Consider the following 23,424-nt stretch of genomic DNA (forward strand, 5'->3'; position numbering starts at 1 on the left):
CGTGTTGTTATGTGTTGCCCACGAGTTGACGAAAATGAGCTTTTAAGTGTTGAATAAATTTGAGGTTATTCAGCAAAATATATAGATATTATATATTATACAATAATGGGTCTCTCTTTTTACAACTACTCAAATAAAATAAGAACTAACATTTATAAATATTTGAATAATTTGTGATTATTTAGTACAGATGATGGTATAAGAATTTGAAGATGGAGGAGCTGAAACCATAACATTTCCTTCAAGCATAAGCATAACATTCTTCATAGTTGGTCTTAATGAAGGATCCTCTTGAATGCACCATAAAGCAACCATCACAAACTTCTCAACAATCTCCATCTCCATCATGGCCTCATCATCATTCTCAACAAGACACTCAACTTTCCCAGCTTCATAGCAATCACATGCCCAATCAGCCAATATTATCTGAGCATCATCCTCAACATTTGCTTCAACATTCTTCCTGCAACATATCAGCTCCAACAACATAATGCCATAGCTGTAAACATCCACCTTTACCGATACAGCAACGTTTCTAAACCATTCGGGAGCAACATATCCTTTGGTTCCTCTTATTCCAGTTGTGGTTCGCGTCTCACCAGTGTTCAAAATCTTGGCCAATCCAAAATCAGAAATTCTCGCGGTGAATGAGTCGTCTAGGAGGATGTTTTGAGGCTTGATATCGCAGTGTATGATTTGGTTGCTGCATTCTTCATGCAAGTAAAATAGTCCTCTTGCAGTTTCCAAAGCGAGTTGCTTTCTTTCGTGCCATTTTGGCTTTGAGGGTCCAAAAAGAAAGCTTGCTAAGGATCCATTGCTCATGAACTCATAGACAAGAAGCCGGTGTTGTCCCTCGTTGCAGAACCCAATTAGCTTTACCAAATTCTTATGGTTTGTACTACCAATAGACATGACTTCTGCCTTGAATTCTTGATCACCTTCTTTCACCATGTGATTGTTATCCAACTTTTTCACAGCAATTACCAAATCATTATTGCTGTCCATTTCCAAAACCCCTTTGTAAACAACTCCAAAAGCACCAACTCCCAACTGTTCCTTGAATCCATTAGTAGCTTTTTCTAGTTCTGCAAAACCGAAATTCTTCAAATTCATTTCTGGTATGGGCTGGTTCGGTTTAGTCACCAATGTTTTGCGACTAAGGCGAAAATAGAAAACCAATGAGGTTATTACCAATAAGATATTAAGCAAAGCAGAGCTACTTACAAACACTGATCCAATGACTATCAGTGTTTTCTGGTCATTTGTTTTCGAATCTTTGTTGTTGCATGGCTTTGAAGCAGCACCAGTAGTAGTAGTTAAGTTCGCTTTTCTTACTTTGTAAAGAGTTTTAGTTCCTTTGACACTAGAATCCATCATACCATTTGAGAAAGGAAATCTCTTCTTCCAACAATTTTCACCTCCATAAATGGCAAGAACACAAAAACAATCATGCAAACAAGCATTTCTACACTCATCCTCAGACATAGATGAAGACACTTCATAATCACCCTCAGGCCAATTCAAGTAATCAACAAAATCAATATTAAAGTTCTTGTAATCTTCTAAATCTTCATGACAACTTTGAGCTTCGAAAGTCGGTATACATCCTTTAATCTTGTCATTCAAATCAATGAAAGTGTAACCATCAAGGCAACGACAACTTGGTCTAAAATCATCTTCTAGTATGCAATAGCTATTGTATCCACACACACCAGGTCCTTTATTAGCATTAAAAGTTAAGCAGATGTTTTCAGGTATGGATTTCGAAACTCGAGACCATCCACCAGAATTCGAAGCACCATAAACATAATGACTAAAAACACCATCATATTCAAGAATTGCCCTTTGGTAGAGAAAATCATTTGAATGATTAGAATTAGAAGATGACATTGGTATCAACTCATCAAAGATGGTTGTTCCATTCTGTTCTTGCAAGTAAATAGAGCCAGATTGGTTAAACACCAGCTGCAATTGTATGTCATCTTCTGTTGGGGTTTGGTTATTTGGCCAATAACGAATATTACCTTGACCAGGCATAACAAGTCTTGTGGTGTAAAACACTAAACTACCCTTTTCAACAATGAAATAGTATCTCCCTTTAGAGTAATTTGACTCAGAGTACTTAGCAAAAACTTTTTTACCTTGATTAAGAACTTGGGTAGGTAACAATGTGTCTGTTGGCTCATTAAAACTCTCCCAAAGATTGGCATGATTGTTGTTGGCGAGCACGAAATTCCCGGTGTCAAGCATGGCTGCATAGGAAACTCCAAGGCCAGAGACAGCAGCAGACCATATTACATCTGTTCCATTTGTTGGGTCTCTCAAAACTAATGAGCCAAGTTTGGTTAGTTCAACAACTGAGCCTTGGTGAACAAGATTATCTCCATTGGCTGACCAAACAATGGTTTTTTCGGGTATTTTGTTGAACCATATAGCAAGAATGAAGCCATCTTTTTGGATTTGTTGAAAACCAAATGCAAAATCTTCATTTGGAGAAATCCATGACTCATTTTGATTTGGTTTTGCAGTGAGTTTTGAACCCAATGTGATGTTGTTGTTCCTTTGAGTAGTTTCATCAGCAGCACTAGAAGTTGAACATAACAGAATCAATAGAAATAAGAAACTAATAAGAAATATTTTATGCAAATTAGTACTCATTGTGTAGTTTTAATATATTACAACCAATAAAATAATATAGGTATTATATGGATTGAGAAGCTTGAATTATTATTATTATTATTATCATCATTATGTTGTACTATCTTGCTTTTATGATCTTTAATGGAGCTTTGATTGATTCAGCCAATTTTTATTTTTATTTTTGCACTATTTATAGTCAAAGACGCGGTTTCAAATCAAAAAGAGAAAGAGAAAAGCATAATAACTACTAACTAGCAAATTCAACCTTGGCAGCTTCCAATATTTACACCCAAGAAAATATTTCTATTAGCACCCCATTATTAAAATAAATTAAGTTAATTTTCTCAAATCTATCTGTCAATCCTATCATGTGTATATTTTTGTACATGTTAGCTATCCTAGTCCAAAGTAAAGTTCGTAAATTTTACTACTAAAAAATCAGTTTGTGGAGTTAAATAAGAAAAATAGTATAATGTAAGTAATCTTGCTACTAATATTATATCCCAAATTTGTTTTAAAAGGTAATCTGTATAATTTGGGTGAGTGAGGGCTTAAATAAATATTGAGTCAAAGCTCATAAAAGTAAAGTAACTGATAAGTGTATCTTTTAAATTTTCATCTTCAACAAAATAAAATAAAACATTGTCAATAATATTATTTTCGATTTTTATGGCTGAAAAGAGAGCTAACCTTGGAGTGTGCTGTTGTAATAAACGCAGAGATTGGAGTGTGCTGTTGTAATAACCTTGGGTTTCTGTGACTACTGTCACAAACTTTTCTACAGCTTTTTGGTTTTCTTCAAACAAAATTATTTGAATCATACTTAAACTCATGTAACCACGGTTTTCCTCCGCCACAAGTGAGGGTTTTCATTATTTATCGGATAGGGGCCAGTCTAAGACATTGGCCTCTGTCTCCTTTTCAAAAAAAAAAAAAGAAAAGAAAAGAAAAGAGAGCTAAACATCATCATCACCGATCATGATGGTTGAAGATCGGGAGGACAGAATTTCGAAACTACCTAATACAACCATTAAACACATCTTATTGTTTCTTCCAACTAAGGATGTGGTCTGGACAAGCATTCTTTCAAAGCGTTGGAAACTCACGTGGTATTCAGTTCCCACTCTCTATTTCCCTGATTTTAATTTAACAGCCAATTATGTGGACAATTATTTGCAACACCGCTTTCATGGGCGATTTAGTTATCACTAGTGTAGGAATTTACTGTTTTAACCCTACACCAACAAAGGTAATAATATCAGTATTAAGGTCAGAATTGACCTTTCCTTGTCTAAGTAAAACTTAGACCAATACGACCCCGTATTAACCCCACGACACCAATTTTGATGTCGTATGAAACCTTTGATTCAAAGACTCAATAGAAGAGTCTAGAATCCTAAACACTCAGACACAATTCACACACACACTCACAAACTCGAAACCCTAGCAGAACTTGCTCGAATCTAGATCTGAAACCCAGATTCACACCCACACACAACCATAGCTTAGATTATATGAAAGAAAAAATGAGAAACAAGGAGAGAAAACACCAGAATTTGTTTCAGAGTTCACCCAAATCTGGGCTACGTCTCTGTCAAGCTCTTCTCAGAGATAGAAGCTTGATATCCACTATCACAAGGTTGTTTTACAAACTTTGGAGCTTCCTGTCACAGAAATCGACCAGGTAAGCTCGATTTCTTTCTTTACACTTTGTGTTTTTGTTGTTTTCTTTCTATTTGTTCTCGATCTAACTCTCTGCTTTGTCTTCTTTGTGCATGTACTTCTTCTTCGAGCTTCTCACCATGAGATCTGGGTTCTCATGGTTGGATCTTGGAGCTGAAGACTTGAACTAGGGTTTATTCCTTCTCTCTCTCTATTTCTTTCTGATCTGTATTCTGTGTTGTAGATCTAGGTTTATTTGCTTTGATCTGTGTATTTATAATGTTGTTGTGTCGGTTGATCAAAGCCTTAGGAGTTAGTTACAACTTCAGTTGTAACTAACTACTAAGTCTTGATCCACTAGAGGCGAAGCCACCCTAGGATCGAGTCTTACTTGTTTTTAAATCTGTTTGTAATTGCTGATGTGGATATTTGTAAAAGGACTGGTTATAAGTGGATTTTATTCAACAACTAGGTTTGAGGTTAGAAAGCCATGTTATGAAAGTTCTTTGTGTGGCCCCTTAGATAAATTGTTAGCTTTTGCATTTGAGAATAAAGTTAAGGAGATAATTATGAGCTTCTTTATCGGCTTCTATTCCTTACTTGATACATGAGTAGTAGTCAACGCAGTATGTTTGACTGTCTTGAAGTTAAATTCACGTTGCTCATTTAGTTTTGGGCTTTTTTCATAAATGTACAACAAAAACAAAATAATTACAAAAAATGCGCAAAAAAAAATTATTTTAAAAATTTATACATTTTGAAAACTTATTACATGAAAGCATACATTTTTAATATGTTTATTAAACCTCAAAATAAACAATTTCGTAAAATTAATTAAACAGTTTTATAAAAATAAACAAGTTAAATATTTTTTATTAAAAGATAAATGTTTATTATCTATTTTAGTATGAATTATTATAATTTAATAAGATTTTTTTAATAAAATACAATATCAAAATTATAAACATTAATGTATATAAATATAAATCAATACTTAAAATTACTAAAAATAAACATGACACGTAGAGTGATATAATAAACATATGGAATATTATTATTTTGTTTATTAAAGTAGTATGTTTAATAAATAGAAAACAAAATAAATATATATACAAAGTATTTTATATTATTAGTATGTTTATTATAATTGTAAACATAAAAATAGACATAGTCAATTTATACTATACTAAAATAAGTATATTTTCTTTCTATTGTTTCTATATATTGATTATTTTCTAATGAGTTAGTGAACGAGTTTTTTATTGAAGTATAAATCTTACATTAAAAAATAAATAAACAAACATAACTTTGTAAATACCAAAAATTATTTAATTAAAAAAAATAAACACGACACAATTAATAAACAAAGAAAAAGATAAAGATAAACAATTTTTTATATATATATTATTTATTTTCTAAAAAATTACTAAAAAAATAAACATAACACACGTAGAGTGATATAATAAACTTATGTGAATATTATTATTTCGTTTATTAAATTAGTATGTTTAATTAATAGAAAATAAAATAAATACATATATAAAATATTTTATATTATTAGTATGTTTATTATAATTGTAAACATAAAAATAAACATAGCCAATAAACACATATATAAAATGTTTTCTATTATTAGTATGTTTATTATAATTCTAAACATAAAAATAAACATAACCAATATTACCATATATATACTAATCAATAATTATTACCATATATATATTATAATAAAAATTGAAAAAAAATTTTTAATTATATATAAAAGTGTATGAGAAAATGATAATAAGTTTTTTTGCACATATTTTGTAATTAATTAAAATAATGTATACAAAATTGTAAAATGCCCTTTAGTTTTCCATCTTTGAAAAATTTTCAGCTTGCAAATTTAGGCAACTTTAATTTCTTATATTGTATGACAAGTTTTTTAAAAGAAAAAGCGCAATTATAAATAGAAGACATTGATTAAAAAATTATTGACAACTAAATTGTCAAAAGGGATTTTACAGAGAAATAGCACAACATTTCATACCATTAGAAACTATGAACTTATTAAAATAAAATACATACAATCATAATGATCATAAAACAAGGGAATCAAATGAAGCTTGAATTATTGGGACCAAACACAAAAGGATTTGGTGGAGCAGGAACTTGAGCAATACCTTCAAGCATTAACATAACCTTCTTCATTGAAGGTCTTAGAGAAGAGTCTTCTTGAATGCACCAAATTGCAACTCTCAAAACCCTTTCCAAGCTATTCATGTCTTGAATGATCTCCATGTCATTTCCAACCAATACATCCATTCTTCCTTCTTTGTAACAATCATAAGCCCAATACACTAAAATTGCTTCTTCTTCATCACCAATTTCAATATCAACATTTCTCCTACAACAAATGATCTCAAGTAGTAACACTCCAAAGCTATACACATCTACTTTAAATGTGATTGGCATGTTGCTAAACCATTCTGGTGCCACATATCCCTTTGTCCCTCTAATGGCAGTGTTAGTATGACTCTGGTTCATCAACAATAGCTTTGCTAATCCAAAGTCTGCGATTCGAGCATTGTATGACTCGTCGAGAAGAATGTTTTGAGGCTTTATATCGCAGTGGATGATCTGAGTACTACACTCTTCATGTAAGTATAAAAGTCCTCTAGCAACTCCCATGGCTATTTCGATTCTTTGGTTCCAACTTGGTCTTATGTCACCGAAAAGAAATCCTGCTAGAGCTCTATTCCTCATGAACTCATACACTAGTAGTCTTTGCTCCCCCTCTTCACAATATCCAACCAATCGAACAAGATTCTTATGATGTATATGACCAATCACATTCACTTCAGCTTTGAATTCCTTTTCGCTGTCTTGAAAAGCTCGATCAAGCTTCTTGACTGCAACTTGCTCATTAGTGTCTTTCAAAGTTCCTTTGTAGACAATGCCAAAAGAACCTCTTCCTACTTCTTCCTTGAAGTCATCTGTTGCGTCGGTGAGATCTTTGTAAGTGAAACACCTTAAGTTGAGACGAGAAACTTCTTTGTCATGCTGAGACCTTGTGACCCTTTTCTTGTAAATGAAAAAGAATCCCAAACTAACTCCCCCAACCAACAAAAAGTTAACAAACAAAGAAGTACCTAAGAGGACTGAGCCTGCAATTATCAAAACATTTTGGCTCTTTGTCTTTGAAGATGAAGATGAAGATGAAGAAGAAGAAGGATTCTCAAGAGGAAAATCAGATTTCCTAACTTTGATGAAAGCTATTGCCTCAGCAGTGGTGTCAAATTTCCCATTATTGAGAGGAAGCCTTTTCTTCCAACAACCATTCTCCCTATAAATGGCAATCGCGCAAGTACAATCACTCAAACATGCTTCTTTGCATTTTTCTTTATCATAAGGCTGAAGTATCTCATAATCACCTGATGGCCAGTCAACATCTTTCATCTCTTCAATTGTGTAACGACTCTCAGCTGAACTCTTTGAATCTTCCACGCAACTTTGAAGAAAACTCGGTTTGCAGCCTCTATACTCATCATTAGAATCAACTAGAGAAAATCCTCTTATGCATTCACAAAGTGGTCTCTTATTTTGATCCAATCTACATACTCTATTATAACCACAAACCCCACTATTTCCATACGCAAACCGCTGTAAGCATATGTTATCTGGTATGGACCAAACAACAGACCAATTACTATCCTTAGTGGGATTCTTGGGGTAACTATATTTGGTAAAAACACCATCAAAATCAAGAGTTGCTCTATAATAGTAATTTGCAATAGAAGCACTCTCTGTACTAAACATATCCATTTCATTATTCTCTCTCAGTATATACAAACTACCTGATTCATTAAATACTAGCTGCTTACCAGTATTAGTAGTTTCCTTTGTGTAGTAGTTGGAATTGAGATGCTCAGATGGCAAGTTCATGGTATAAAGACCAAATTTCCCATCTGTCTTCAAAGAGAGCTGAAACCTTCCTCTAGAAAAGTTTGTAGATGATACCCTTGAAGACACAACAACTCCCTTTTCCAATACTTGTGTTGGTAACAAAGTGTCAGTAGGATGGTTAAAACTTTCCCATATCTTCTCAAATTTTCTGTCGAAAAGAACAAAGTTACCAGTATCATTGAAAATGGCCATATCTGCCTGACTTACAATGGTGCCAGACTTCCACAGCTCCTGATTTCGAGGGTCAGTGAGCAATAGGCCTCTGTCTGCAGTGAGCTCTAGTTTGGACCCCTTTGGGATAGGACTGTTGGGAGTGTCAGCATACCATACAAGTGTTTTTTCAGGTAATTTGTTGAACCATATGGCTAGCAAGAACAAGTCTTTATTGTCAGGAAGTTGGTGAAATCCAAAGGCAAATTCACCTGAAGGAGAAAGTCATGAGAAGACCTTATCACCAGCTGTGAGAGTAGCACCAATTTTGATAGTGCCATTGCCATTGCTGTTCTGAGCCATAATAGTTAAACAACATGGGATTATGCTGATAATGAGATAATGAAGAAAGCAATACATTTTTTTTAATATAGTCAAGACTTTGATGATGCATCATATATAGCATATATATATATGTTTGTACATTTTTTGATTGCATAGCTATTGGTGTGTTTAACTTTATGAGGTCAAGACACCTTCTTTATTAAGTTTGATAATTCAAATTTTGACTGACATTGTTCTTCTTAATTGCGTATTATATGGATTGAGAAGCTTGAATTGTTATTATTATTTATGATCTTTAATGGAGCTTTTGATTGATTCAGTCAATTTTTACTTTTATTTTTGTACTATTTATAGTCCAATACGCGATTTCAAATCAAAATGGGAAAGAGAAATAGCAAATTCAACCTTGACAGGTTCCAACATTTATTACACCAAAGAAAATATTTGTAGCACCCCATTATTAAATTAAATTAAGTTTAAGCATGCATTTACTTTTCTTTATATACTCAACGAAGGGTCTTTGTAGAGCATTGTGTGTTAGACTAACTAAACAACCATGTGAAAATTAGAGTCAAAACCATCTTAGGACAAGTCATTACCATTTTTCAATCACCTAATTTACCTCCTCCTAACATGAACTAAACTCTTTACATAAAAGATTTCCAATAAAATAACTCGATTTCATCTTCATTTCGATCACAAACAATGTCTCGTATATTTCGTGTATGAATGTTAAACAACTCCAATTTATTTACTTTGTTCCAAAGCTGCATTAGAATCTCACCATTCTTCCAAAATGGCGCCTCATTGTAAAAACATTTTACCTGATTAGCTTGAACATATTCGGTCCAAGAACAAGCACCTGCTTCGGATACATCCATCTTGAAGATATGAAGGATATCTCCAAGAATTAGAACCCATTGTGTATACCTCAGCTTTGCACATGTGTTCTCGACACCATATGACGACACATTTGTCATCGTTGCTTTTAGAATCATATCCGAATTCAATGTAAGGAGATCTTTGACGAATCTCATTCTTGTCTTTGTTGAAGCAAGTTGAGAATCATGGATTCTTTCAAAGTAAATTTGCATAACAACATTGTCCCAAGTTCATGATTTACCAGCAAAATTAGCCCATCACAGTGACAAGTACCATCACTATAAACTAAGATATAAATGTAATCAGTATCAAATGGGTTTTCACTGTAAATAAATGGAAGACTGGGAGCTTCTTTGACGGTTCTATAATGATCGTTCTCACCATCATCATTGTCATAGGATATAGTCAATAATGTGTGAGTGATTAATGTGTGAGCTTGTTTGTAGATTTGATTTGTACTAGAGAATCAGCAGGTACCAACAACATGATATTCTTGATTATTTCCTCTGGCAAATTACATAACCTCCCCATTTCTGCCATAAGGAAAATCAAACCTATACACTCAAGCAATGCATAGAGTTATTAATCAGTACAATTCAATAGACTTTCATAGTAAGGACAACATTAAATATATATCACAAAAAACAAGAAGAATAGCCTCAATTCAAACACAGAGCATCATTATCAATAATAAGAGATGGCATGAAGAAACCATTATCAAAACTAAAATAACAAAACATAACACTAAAACATGTTTATTATCACCAATTGAATCAAGAAAATACAAATCAAGAAACCATGAAAAGAAAAAGAGAAAAGAGAAATCATTAAATTAGCTGTGTGTAAAATGGGGAATGGGGAAGAAGAGGGTTGAGATGAAATAGATAAATATTAAAAGCAAAATAATGTACGTTCATTGTAAATGTCGCTCATTTGGAATTTAATGTTAGGATACAAGAGAAAGATTCAAGTAGGCAAATGCTAAAAATAAGGTGTGAAGCATCTTAAGGTGTTGTTATCAAGAAAAGCTTCTTCAAAAAACAAAAACAACGATGAGATTGGCCAAGCTACCATTACATAGCTTTGCAACCACAACAAGAAACTCAATTCAAACTCATTATATTTAAATTACTTTAAATAATAAATCACAATCCAAATCCACATCCACATCACAACTCACGACTCAAGTAGCAACCAACCAAGGCCGACCCTGAGGGTAAGCAACCCAGGCATGCACCTTGGGCCCCCGAATGCTCAGGGTCTCGAAGTTGGGAAAAGAAAAATTATTAGTCTATAGATAAAATATGGAGTCTTACTTTAAGCTAATAGATTATAGATCAAGATATCAATTTCAATCTCCATTTTATTATTTTTTGGGAGAATTACCCTATATGTTATTTTTTTATTTTTTTTTCTTTCAAATTTGGAGTTTGAATTACTCCTATAATTTCTATGTGAGTTGTTATGTGAATTTTATTTGCGATTTAAGTTGCTCTGTTGGTTGCTATGTGAGTTGCTATATGAATTTTTATAAAAATGTAGAAAAATAATTATTTTAAGTGTAAAAATAGAAACCCTTATTTTTTTTAAAAAAAAAAATATTTAAAATGTAACTATGAAGGATTGAACTTTGAACTTTTAAGAGTTTTTAATTTTCTTACCATTACACCAAAACACTAGAACAATTATTTTAATAAGGGTAAACACTAGTTTGGACCTTGTTTTTTTGTAAAAATTATAGATTGAATTATCTGTTTTGTTAAATGACAAAATAGACGATGTATTTTCTAAAATGGTATAAATAAAACTATAAACTGATTTTTTGTCAAAATAAAACTTAATAATAATTTGACGGTGTTATAATAAAACTGGTTAAATTTTATGCATTTGTTCGTGTTAAGAAATTATCTTCGGTTAATTATATTAAAAAAAATTACTCAACAAACCAACATTAAAAACCAAACTTTAAAAATGAAAAAAAAAAAAAAAAAGAGTTAAATTTAGAAATTTTTACACCAAAAATACAAATTACACACTTTATTACATATAAACCTACACACGGTTAAAACAACTTTTTTACCTTTTCTCTATATTTTATTACACATATACCACATACACATCACATCTATGCACCAGTCACGTCAACTCACCTATCAACCATCATGCATCCCTCAATCACTTCCCTCTCTCTTTTTCTTTTGTTTTCCTTTGATTTTTTTATTTCATTTCAGTTTTTTTTTTTTGAAATAACAAATAACCTCCATTTTTGAACCTTAACTTCCCACGATTCCTCAACCATTTTTCCTCTCATTTTTGTTCTTCAAAATTTTTTCAACTCCCACTAAACCATCCCGTAACCTTTTTCTCTCTTTCTTTTTGTTTCCCAATCTTTATATAAAATGGATGTGACCCGTTCTTCTTCATCTCCTTCCCCTGTTAAAAAAAAAAAAATTCAAAATGGGTTTGAAATCACTAGCTAATAAAGCTAAGGGAAAACGTCCTTTTATTGAGGAGGAAGACTCTGATTTTGCTCCTCCATTAACGAAACGTGGGAGAACTCCTCCTAAGAAGAAAACAAAGGTCCGTGTGCAAGAAAAAATGGCTGAAGATGTTTATGGGAAAAACAATAATGTTGGTGCCTTGTTCGGGCGAGGTTTGTTTTCGGTTTCATTTTCGTTTCCACCCATTTTAAACATTTTCTTGTATTTTCATTTCATCGTTTTGGTTTTTTCTGGTTTGTGATATTTTAAGTTTTTCATTTTAAAATTTCGTTTGGTTTTCTTTGGATTTTTAGGACTTTAATTTTGTTTAATCAATTTTATTTTGTTCTTGGGTTTGGCATTTTAGTTTGTTTCTTATTACTTTCGTTTCATTTTTGTTGTGTTTTATGTTCTGTTTGTGTTTCTAGTTTTTTTTTAGATATTTTGAAATATTTGTTTTTGTTTTAGTGTCTCTAATTAGTGGGTTTTAGTTTTTTTTTTCTAGTTTTTTAATAGTTTAATATGTTTATGTATGATGTGTTTTGGGAATATTATTAGGTATAGTTGTTTGCTGTTCTTTTTTAGGTAACAATTCGATTTAGATGTTTGTAGTTTATATTCGTAGAGTTGTTTCTGCTTATCAGTTTGTTTTTAGTTTTTTTATAGTTTTATTATAGTTTGTATACTTGTTTATTTACAATTTATATTTATTGCTGTTAATAAACTATAATAAAACTAAAATGAAACTATTAAGAAACGTTTAAATTTATTTCAGAAACTAACTATTTCTCAAAGTGTTTTCTCCTTTTCTTATTTCCAAAATAAATTCTTGCAAACAATTGAATTAAACTAATATAAAATAATGATGCAACTGTAAATCAACTTGAAAAACCACAACACTTAATTCAATTTAATATAGTTGTGGTCATTGTGCTTTTTCATCAGTTTTATTTGAATCAGATCAATTGAATTAATAGTTGTATTTTTCTCGTTTTGGTTTCATTTTGGTTGTTTTGCAGTTTTGAAACGAGCGCGTATTTTCATCTTCATGGTTCGCTCTGTACAGCTGAAGGCTTAGTGCATGTGGTATTTTTGTAAATATTTGTATGTGGACTGTATAAATGTTTAATGGGCCGGCCCAAAGTATTTTTGTAATTTTTTTTCCTTTTTTGTATTTTTTTGTTTTTTTCCCTTAAATTTATATCAAAATGTGTAAAAAATTCCAAAAAATAATTAAGTAAATATTAAATTAGTACCATTCGAACAGTTAATATTACAATTAAACCCAAATAACTTACTTAACCGCCGGTGTAGCAGCGGCCAAGACTCAATCTCAGTCGCCACTCCAACTGTTAGTTCGTTAAAAATTGAATCTTTTAGCTTTTTCCTTTTTGCCCACAAAAATTTATATATATATATATATATATATATTTATAGAAATAGGTTTAGACTAGAAATCCCTAAACGCCCAAAACATGGATTTCAGACCCAACCCAGTTCACCATTCTCATCTTCTTCGTCCTCGATAATTTCCCTGGTACATTTCGATTTCAGATGGTTTTCGGTTCTCAAAGTAATTTGTTGAATTCTCAGTCAGTAGTCAGTACTGACATTCTCGTTTGACCCAACACACACGCGCACAGTCGCACGTGTCAAAAACGCAAGGCCTTTCTCTTCTTCATAACCCGTCCAAAGGTACACGACAACAAACCTTACTTATATAATCCATTCCATTCGAATCCGAATCCACATATTCCAACCCTAGAATTCGACCAAGATGAGGCTGCTCAAAGTAGCTACCTGCAATTTAAACCAATGGGCTATGGATTTTGATTGCAATTTGAACAACATCAAACATTCAATAACCAAAGCTAAACAAGCTGGAGCTGTCATTCGTCTTGGACCCGAGCTTGAGATTACTGGTTATGGCTGCGAAGACCATTTCTTGGAGCTCGATACCATTAACCATGCGTAAGCTTCATTTTTTTTATGTGTTTACATGTCTATACATACATATATATATATATATATTTATCTTCATGGGATTTTGTTTGTTGGTGTAGATGGGAATGCTTGAAAGAAATTCTACTTGGTGATTGGACTGATGGGATACTGTGTAGCTTTGGAATGCCTGTAATTAAAGGGTCAGAGCGTTATAATTGTCAAATTCTTTGTATGAATCGAAAAATATTGATGATACGCCCAAAGATGTGGCTTGCAAATGATGGGAATTATAGAGAGCTTAGATGGTTTACAGCTTGGAAACAAAGGGACCAACTTGTTGACTTTCAGCTGCCATTTGAGATTTCTGAGGTTTTACAACAAAAGTCAGCGCCATTTGGTTATGGCTTTATTCAATTTCTTGATACGTAAGTCCAAACTTTCTTCCTTATTACTTTCACTATGTTCTTAATTATATGGTGTAATTATCTATCAGTATTAGTCTAACACGGACTTATGAAACTTAAGATAGCATTTTGAGTATTATTATGCTAAAGGGTAGCTTTTTTCTGACCTTTCTTAGCTCTGTTGCGGCTGAAGTCTGTGAAGAGCTTTTTACTCCTAGTCCGCCTCATGCCGAACTAGCTTTGAATGGGGTTGAAGTGTTTATGAATGCAAGTGGTAGCCACCATCAATTGAGAAAGCTTGATGTTCGTCTTCGCGCTTTTATAGGTGCTACTCACACTCGTGGAGGAGTTTACATGTACAGCAATCACCAAGGATGTGATGGGGGTCGCCTCTACTATGGTATGTCGATTTATTTTGATTGAACCAACTCTTGTCTCTTATTTCTATCAATGTCTTAATGAATGTCCACGCTCACATTGCAGATTTTTGGATCTTTTGAATAACTTGTTTGTGGTTTTACTCTTTTTGTGGTTAGATGGATGTGCTTCTGTTGTTGTAAATGGAGATTTGGTTGCTCAAGGGTCACAGTTTTCTTTAAGAGATGTTGAGGTTGTTGTTGCCCAGATAGATCTAGATGCGGTATGTACAGTTTAAACTCCTTTTGGGTTTGATTTCAGTTCAGTCTCCATTTCCAAATGGACAATAATGTTGATCTGGTATTAATAATTTTGACGATGATAGTTGAGTAAAATTAAACAATGTGTTGGCACAATGTCAATACTATTCCATTTCTGTTAACTAACCATTATCAAAATTTATTTAATGTCATAAACTTGTGTATTCTTTATGCATAGCATTAAATTTTTTATAAGTTATATGCATAAACTTTTGTTATCTTGCGTATTATTATGAGAATATATTTAGTTTTCCCATCTGACATGCATAAGACTTCCTTTCTCTCTCTCTTTTGATGCATAAACTTTTGTTATCTTGCGTATTATTATGAGAATATATTTAGTTTTCCCATCTGACATGCATAAGACTTCCTTTCTCTCTCTCTTTTGTGCTTATGTTTTGGATATTTGGTTCTTAAATGAACATTTATTTAGCACATATACATGTCATTTTTCTTAGATACCTATCTGACAGAATCACTTTATTTTCTTAATTTACTGTTTAATGGCAGGTTTCTAGTCTAAGAGGGTCGATAAGTAGCTTCCAAGAACAAGCAAGCTGTAAAACTGTAATTTCTTCAGTGATGGCTCCTTACAATCTCTGTCAGTCTTTTAACCTGAAAATGTGTCCTTCAAGTCCACTTAAGGTAACTCCCCGGTCAATCAATGAATTTGTCTTACTACTTAAGTTCTCATAAAGCTTAAATCGTGTATATGTTAGTACTTGGTTCCATGGATCATTTACTAATGGGAAAAAGATGGTAACGATTTTGAACCACCGTCTACCTTAGAAAGGAAGTACAATCACTTCCAACTGTGTTTAATTAATTTTGTCTGAAAATTCAATACTCGAGTAGAATTTTTTTTCCTAGAAACTACATACTATATTAGGCTCCAGGCATTCATCTGTGGACTAAATTGTACATTTTTTGCTGAATGGACTAAATTGTACATTGTTCATCATGCATAGATTACTTACCACTGTCCTGAGGAGGAAATAGCATATGGTCCTGGTTGTTGGCTCTGGGACTATTTACGAAGGAGTGGAGCTTCTGGCTTTTTGCTTCCTCTATCTGGTGGAGCAGATAGCTCATCTGTCGCTGCTATAGTTGGCTGTATGTGCCAGCTTGTTGTCAAAGGTTTGTTTTCTCGATACAGCAAAGCTCTGTTAAGAGGCTACTTTTAACTTCGATCATTTTCGGTACATCTATATGCTCTACTTAAATGTTAACAGTAATGTTATCATCACTACTGCTAAAATAATGATGATAATAATCATGTGCTTCTGATAACTAACTGGCAAGGCCTACTCTACTCACTTGTAGAAATTGCAAATGGGGATGAACAAGTCAAGGCTGATGCTATTAGGATTGGAAATTATACAGACGGACAGTTTCCTACTGACAGTAGAGAATTTGCAAAACGCGTATTTTACACAGTTTATATGGGAACAGAAAACAGGTGGACACGCTCAAGAAATTGACAAATGTTTTAAATATGAAATAAGTGAAGGCCTTTAAATTGACTTCTTTATTGCAGTTCTGAAGCCACAAAATCAAGGGCAAAAAAGCTAGCAGATGAGGTTGGCTCATGGCATCTTGATGTTTGCATAGACGGTGTTATCTCTTCACTTTTAACCCTGTTTCAAACCGTTACTGGGAAGCGACCACGCTATAAGGTAACAAGAATTAATTAATATCCAAGCATTTATTTATTTTTTTTGGTCACAAACTACATTAGTTTTTGGCAAAATGTAGTCACATATGTATGACTGACTAAATAAAATCAGATGAACTATGAACATTTAGACCAAAAAATCCACGATCCAAATCTGTTTAAAATTCTCTTTTTCTCATGCTTTTGACTCATCAGAATGCTGTTAACAACCAAGTTTATTAGCATCTGAGAAAAGCAATGCTGTTATCTATACTTTTTTTTTTCACAGGTAGATGGAGGATCAAATATTGAGAACTTAGGTCTGCAAAATATTCAAGCTCGAATTAGAATGGTTCTAGCTTTCATGTTAGCATCACTATTGCCATGGGTGCATAGCAAACCCGGGTTTTATCTTGTGCTGGGTAGCTCTAATGTGGATGAAGGCTTACGTGGTTACCTAACAAAGGTTGTTAGATATTTGCCATTAAATTTCGTAAATTAGATCCTAATGAGTTTGATTTCTTCCCGACTATGATATGCAATTATTCAGTTATAAGAATTATGAATACTAGAGCTAATTAATCACCCCTTCCTCACAGTACGACTGCAGCTCTGCAGATATAAATCCAATCGGAAGTATTAGTAAGCAAGATCTTCGAGCATTTCTACGATGGGCAGCTGTCCATCTCGGTTTTTCATCCTTGGCTGATATTGAAGCAGCTCCCCCCACTGCTGAACTGGAGCCTATACGTTCTGACTACACCCAGGTATTATATTAGCTCAAGCTTTTGCTGAGACAGAAAAAAGCCTTAGTATAGAGAGAAACTGATTAAACTTTCTGTGGAGTTCAGCTGGATGAAGTGGACATGGGAATGAGTTATGAGGAACTCTCAATCTATGGAAGGTTAAGGAAAATTTTCCGCTGCGGACCTCTATCTATGTTCAAGGTTAATTTTTACATCTCATTGTCATTTTCTGTTAGGACCCCAATTCTTGTTAAAATTTTCGGTCAGGTACAAAGTTTGAAGGTAATTCGAGAGGACCTCCCACTCTCCCAACGACCCAAAGTCTCAATATCTGAGTATCCAAAAACCCCAACAAACTAATTCCATCAAATTATTCATAGCAGTTTGGTTCTGACTTCTTGTGATGTTGTTGTTACTTTTTTGCAGAATCTCTGCTACAGATGGGGTACAAGGTTGACTCCATTAGAGGTGGCTGACAAAGTAAAATTCTTCTTCAAGTACTATTCCATTAATCGGCACAAAATGACAGTACTGACACCGTCTTATCATGCTGAGGTATAATGTTCTTCGCTAAACCAAAGTTGATTATGTGTGTGAACTTTGAGTTGGAATGTATCATCTTCATTTGTGAGCACTTTGTTTGTTTAGTCATTAAATCCTTATAATCTGTCCCTGTGCAGAGCTACTCACCAGAGGACAATAGATTCGACCTCCGCCAATTTCTCTACAATGTGAGATGGCCTTACCAGTTCCGAAAGATTGATGAGCTTGTACATGAGTTGGATGGTGAAAGGATTCATCTGGGGGACTCAAGTGACGCCGAGAAGTTGGGAGTTACATCAGATGGCGGTGGCGGAATGGGAGTTGCTGCAGCAGGTTCAGGCAATCCAAACGTCGGATTCTAATTCAAATGCCAAATTCATTCCTTGATAAATAAGCTAACCAACACTAGCTTCATAAGATAGCATATTGATATTTTTGTCTCTTAATTTTCGTCTATATGGAAGAATAATGTATAAATGTATATCTTCTTGTTGAGTTTCGAACATAAAATAATGAATTAATAAATTAAAATAAAATGAAGCTATTTTTTATTGCATGTATGTAGATAATTGGGGTATTTATTATTATTGTTATTTTGAATAAATTGAGAAAAATCATCCAAGCATAAGGATAACATATCAGAGGGAGTATTAGTCTCTTCTAATACAAAGGGGGAGAAAACAAGATGCTTTTGGAAAAGGAAGCAAGATGTTTTGTAAGAAGGGTGTGCATAAATCGATTTAATTTAACGACGACAACTAACCAATTTAATTATAGCTGATTGTGTTTGCTGCAAAGCTAGCAGGGAAGACGTTGGGCATTTGTTCTTAGGATGCAGTTTCACCCGGCAATTATGGGCCAGACTGATAAAGGTATTTAAGTTGTCGTGGGTTATGCCAAGATTTGTACCACAACTGATAGTTTTTTTTTTTGGAAGAACTAAAGTTCATTAAACAAAGAGAAAATTGGGGATCACAGGGGGATCACCCTCTCCTTGAAGCAGAACTGCAGATTGTCTAGAAACTCTAGCACTTCTTGCTAAACCGTCCGCATACTGATTTAAACTATGATTAATGTAATATAACTTGCAAATTTTAAACTTACTACTGTAATCTAAAATTGACAACGACTTGTTAAGGAGTCTCCAATCCTTAGGACATTGATTAATAGCTAGAGCATGAACTGCGGTTTGACAGTCCGAAACTAAGAGAATTTCTTGCCTTTCTTCTTCTAAAGCCCACACTAGTGCCATGGAAATTGTACTTAGCTCTGCTTCTAAAGCAGAATTAGCCTTGATGAACTCTGTTTTTGTAGCCCAAAATCCTGTAAAACAAAGATTTGGAGAACGACAATACTAGCATCAATTTGGGCTGTGTGGTTGGAAAAGAATGCTAGAATACTAGCCTTGATAGTTAGCAAATTAAATGAGTAAAACAAAGATTTGAAGAACGACAATACTAGCATCAATTTGGGTGTCTAGTTGGAAAGGAATGCTAGAATTTTTGAAGGGGTTGAGAATTCGGTAGAGAACGTGTGGGAGAAAGTTAAGTTCTGGACAGCTACTTGGCTTTTTAAAACCAAGTTTTTTGAGGATTTGTCTTTCTTAAATTTATGTAGAGATTGGAATTCATTGTGGTAGGGGAGTCATTAATTATCTCTACTGTTTTTTCAGCACCTTTGGTGTGCTAATTTTTCTAAATGTTTTTCTGTAATATGGTTTTCCTTCGCCATAAGCGAGGCTTCTTAATATATTTCTGTTCTGGAAGGGTGCTGTCTATGACTTATGGACCCTTTCCCTTTTAAAAAAAAAAATTATAATTTTTGTTAACTATGATGATGATGAATTTATCAACTATTGTATTTGGATATTGAGAACCTACATTGCATTGTACACCAAGTGTTTAATTGATACATGTAATACCATTAAGCCTACACTAAGACTGATTACATAACAAACCATATAATTGTACACAAATGTGGGAATGGAACTATATTGAACTGATGAATGAGGTTGGGTCAGGAGGAATTGAAACTTCAATAGTTCCTTCAAGCATGAGAATAACTTTCTTCATTGTGGGTCTCAGTGAAGGGTCCTCTTGGATACACCATAATGCAACCATCACATATTTCTCCACCCTTTTCAGGTCTTGTGATGCTTCATCATCATTCTCAACTAGAAAATCGAGTTTCCCACCTGCATAGCAATCATATGCCCAGTCAGCCAATATCATCTGGGCATCATCCTCTGCATATTCTTCAACATTCTTTCTGCAGCAAATGAGCTCTAACAACAAGATTCCATAGCTGTATACATCCACCTTGACTGTTACAGGCATATTTCTAAACCATTCGGGTGCTACATATCCTTTGGTTCCTCTTATACCAGTAGTGGTTCGAGTCTGGTCGGTCTTCAACATCTTGGCTAGACCGAAATCAGAAATCCTTGCCGTGTAAGAGTCATCTAGTAAGATGTTTTGAGGCTTGATATCACAATGTAGGATTTGGGTGCTGCATTCTTCATGCAAGTAAAATAGCCCTCTTGCAATCCCCAATGCAATGTTCATTCTTTGGTGCCATTTTGGCTTATTTGATGATCCAAAAAGAAAGCTTGCTAGTGATCCATTACTCATATATTCGTAGATAAGAAGCCGGTGCTGCCCCTCATTACAGAACCCAATTAGCTGCACCAAATTCTTATGATTCGTACGACCAATAGCAGTTACTTCCGCCTTGAATTCTTGGTCATTTTCTTTCACCATGTGCTCCAACTTCTTGACAGCAACCAAACATTGCTTGTCATCAAATGAAATAACCCCTTTGAAGACACTGGCAAAAGCACCCTTTCCTAGTAGCTCCTTGAAACCATTGGTGGCCTTTTCTAGTTTTGCATAAGTGAAAGTATGCAAATTGATTCCCGGTATGAATTGATCTAGCTTACTCACCCTTGCTTTATGGCGAAACCGATAGAAAAATAAGATGGCTGCTACAAGTAAAAGGACATTCACAAAAACTGAGCTGCTTAAAAGTATTGATCCAATAAGTACTAGTGTAGATTGATCTTTCTTATTCGAATGTCTGCCTCCTGTCTTCAAAGTTGAATTGTCTTTTCTTATTTTAATTAGAGATTTCCCACCAAGAGTGGAATCTATCCTCCCATTTGATAAAGGGTGTCCCTTCTTCCAACACTCACCATCTCTAAAAAAAGCAAGAACACAAAAACAATCAGCAAGGCAAGCCTTCCTACAGAAGTCCTCATTCACCGTTTGAAATTTCTCATAATCACTCTCAACCCAATCTGTGTTCTCCATGCTAATAAAATCAAAATTATCAGCATCTCCCGAGCCTTCATCACAACTTTGAGCTTCAAATGTCTGTTTGCAGCCTTTCATCTCATCATTTGGATCAATGAAAGTGTAACCATTTGGGCAATGACAATGTGGTCTCTGATCAATTCCTAGCACACAATAGCTGTTGTAACCACAAGCTCCACTTCCTCTTTCTTCTTGAATTCTCAAACATTTATTGGAAGGTATGGAAGTTGATGATTGAGTCCATGCCATATTCCACCCACTAGAGTTTCCACCATTCTCTTTTGGGTACACATATTGCCTAAAAACACCATCATATTCAAGAATTGCCCTTTGGTAGAAATTTTGTGCTTCATTACCATTTGATGATAACATGTTTAGTATGGTACCATTCTTTGCTTCAAGGTATATATAGCCTGATTGATTGAAGATGAGTTGAAAGCCACTGTTTATAGTGTTGCTAGACCAATAAGGGAAATTTTGAGTGTCAAGTGGGAAAGTTCTTGTGTAAAGTACTAAATTTCCATCTGACTGTAGTATAAAATGGTATCTTCCACTTGAATAATTTGTTTCCGAATAGCGAGCAACAAGCTTCATTTTTTGACTCAAAGTTTGCCCCACCAACAATGTGTCTGTTGGCTTAGTAAAACTCTCCCACAAATTGACAGAGTTGTTGTTTGCCAAGACAAAGTTTCCTGTCTCAAGCATGGCCCCATAAGCAAGATCAGTTCCTGAAGTACCAGAACTCCAAATCTGATTACCTTTGGGGTCTTTGAGAACAAGCCCAAGTTGTGTCAACTCGATTTTCGATCCTTCTTCCACAAGATTATCCCTGTTGGCTGACCAGACAATAGTTCTCTCGGGTATTTTATTGAACCAAATGGCTAGTAAGAAACCACCTTTTCCAATTTTCTGGAAACCAAAAGCAAAATCACCAGATGATGATTCCCAAAATAAGTCCTTATTAGTTGCAGTAAGAAATGAGCTTAAAGATATGTTTTTTTGAGTTTGGGCAGTGGAGGAACATAGCAACATCATGAGAAGAAGAAAGATGTAGATAATATATTGTTGTGTTGGTGATATAGCCATGGTTTTCTCAAACTTAAGTTTCTGAAGAAATTAGTTAGTTCTATGTATGTATGATCAAATGGACTTGTTATGAACATGTTTTAATGTTTCCAAAGTCAGAGTTAGAATTCACCTAACATGTTTAGATTTTTGTTTTGGTTGACTTGTGTTTTGTCACTACTCACTACTAATTCCTTAAAACACATTAACCAATGCTTTGTAATCTTCTTTTTGTTGTAGTGGAAACATTGGATCTCTTGTTGAAAATGTCCTAAAAAAAATTCATTTGTCGTTTGTTGTTTGTTGTTTTCTCTAATGATCAAAAGCTAGACATATTCCAATGAAGACTAATCCTTTGGATTAAAAAAGTCTATTTCTTCATTATCTTATGCTAGTTTGATTTGAATAATACCTGTTCTTTCAACAATTAATACCTTATATACATAGAATGAATCATCATGTTTTTTATAAGAGAATCTACTTATATATTTTCATGTTTCAATAATTCAATGGCTGAAAAAAATAAAAAATAACAAACAAAAGAAAAAGCTTTGTTGTTAACATCTAATACCATTATGTTTAGGTCGGCCAAAGCTAATTACATCATACAAGTTAGTTATATAATACTTTATATTAATTTTCAACCTTAGAGAATAGAATGTCTTCTACTCTTTGTACTCTACTATTTTCATTTCTTAAACTTTGTTTATGTGTTGTGGTCAAAGTGGGCGACACAGCATGTTGGCTTTGTCCTACCAAAGATTTCGCCTTTGGATTTCAAACAAATGCAAAATGATCACTTCTTGCTAGCTATCATCATACAAGTTAGTCACCATTGTTTAGTATATGCTGTTAACTTATCGATTACAATAAATTGGATCGAATTTTGTAGTTTTTTCTTCTGCAGTACCTCGCATAAGCGTGAAAGAGGTTTAATAATCAGTTTTCTTTTTAGAAGGGCTAAAATAATTTATTT

General features: G+C 33.7%; 4 protein-coding genes across 4 annotated transcripts; 1 reads left to right on the plus strand and 3 right to left on the minus strand.

Moving 5' to 3' along the window:
• Positions 1-65: 65 nt before the first annotated feature.
• Positions 66-3,586, minus strand: LOC115721224 (G-type lectin S-receptor-like serine/threonine-protein kinase LECRK4). Its single transcript, XM_030650480.2, has one exon. It carries the CDS (start codon positions 2,656-2,658, stop codon positions 178-180), a length of 2,481 nt encoding a protein of 826 aa, XP_030506340.2. The 5' UTR covers positions 2,659-3,586; the 3' UTR covers positions 66-177.
• A 2,647-nt stretch (positions 3,587-6,233) lies between these two features.
• On the minus strand, positions 6,234-8,972 carry LOC133035189 (G-type lectin S-receptor-like serine/threonine-protein kinase LECRK3). The gene has a single exon (XM_061111044.1). It carries the CDS (start codon positions 8,437-8,439, stop codon positions 6,397-6,399), a length of 2,043 nt encoding a protein of 680 aa, XP_060967027.1. The 5' UTR covers positions 8,440-8,972; the 3' UTR covers positions 6,234-6,396.
• A 4,394-nt stretch (positions 8,973-13,366) lies between these two features.
• Positions 13,367-18,628, plus strand: LOC115719494 (glutamine-dependent NAD(+) synthetase). The gene is made up of 13 exons (XM_030648568.2): positions 13,367-14,075; positions 14,168-14,473; positions 14,629-14,852; positions 14,989-15,092; positions 15,640-15,774; positions 16,098-16,266; positions 16,453-16,588; positions 16,667-16,805; positions 17,073-17,249; positions 17,383-17,550; positions 17,635-17,730; positions 17,956-18,084; positions 18,210-18,628. The coding sequence occupies exons 1-13, from the start codon at positions 13,882-13,884 to the stop codon at positions 18,432-18,434; spliced, it is 2,202 nt and encodes a 733-aa protein (XP_030504428.2). The 5' UTR covers positions 13,367-13,881; the 3' UTR covers positions 18,435-18,628.
• Positions 18,629-19,906: 1,278 nt separating this feature from the next.
• Positions 19,907-22,611, minus strand: LOC115719493 (G-type lectin S-receptor-like serine/threonine-protein kinase LECRK2). The gene has a single exon (XM_030648567.2). It carries the CDS (start codon positions 22,467-22,469, stop codon positions 20,061-20,063), a length of 2,409 nt encoding a protein of 802 aa, XP_030504427.2. The 5' UTR covers positions 22,470-22,611; the 3' UTR covers positions 19,907-20,060.
• Positions 22,612-23,424: the final 813 nt, after the last annotated feature.

This window comes from Cannabis sativa, chromosome 2 (assembly GCF_029168945.1).
Source record: "Cannabis sativa cultivar Pink pepper isolate KNU-18-1 chromosome 2, ASM2916894v1, whole genome shotgun sequence".
Taxonomy (NCBI): Eukaryota; Viridiplantae; Streptophyta; class Magnoliopsida; order Rosales; family Cannabaceae; genus Cannabis; species Cannabis sativa.

Coding starts and splice junctions, on each gene's coding strand:
- LOC115721224 (XM_030650480.2), bottom strand. CDS start 2,658: ATGAGTACTAATTTGCATAAAATATTTCTTATTAGTTTCTTATTTCTA.
- LOC133035189 (XM_061111044.1), bottom strand. CDS start 8,439: ATGGCCATTTTCAATGATACTGGTAACTTTGTTCTTTTCGACAGAAAA.
- LOC115719494 (XM_030648568.2), top strand. CDS start 13,882: ATGAGGCTGCTCAAAGTAGCTACCTGCAATTTAAACCAATGGGCTATG. Junction 14,076..14,167: donor CTCGATACCATTAACCATGC/GTAAGCTTCATT, acceptor TTGTTGGTGTAG/ATGGGAATGCTTGAAAGAAA. Junction 14,474..14,628: donor TTTATTCAATTTCTTGATAC/GTAAGTCCAAAC, acceptor GACCTTTCTTAG/CTCTGTTGCGGCTGAAGTCT.
- LOC115719493 (XM_030648567.2), bottom strand. CDS start 22,469: ATGGCTATATCACCAACACAACAATATATTATCTACATCTTTCTTCTT.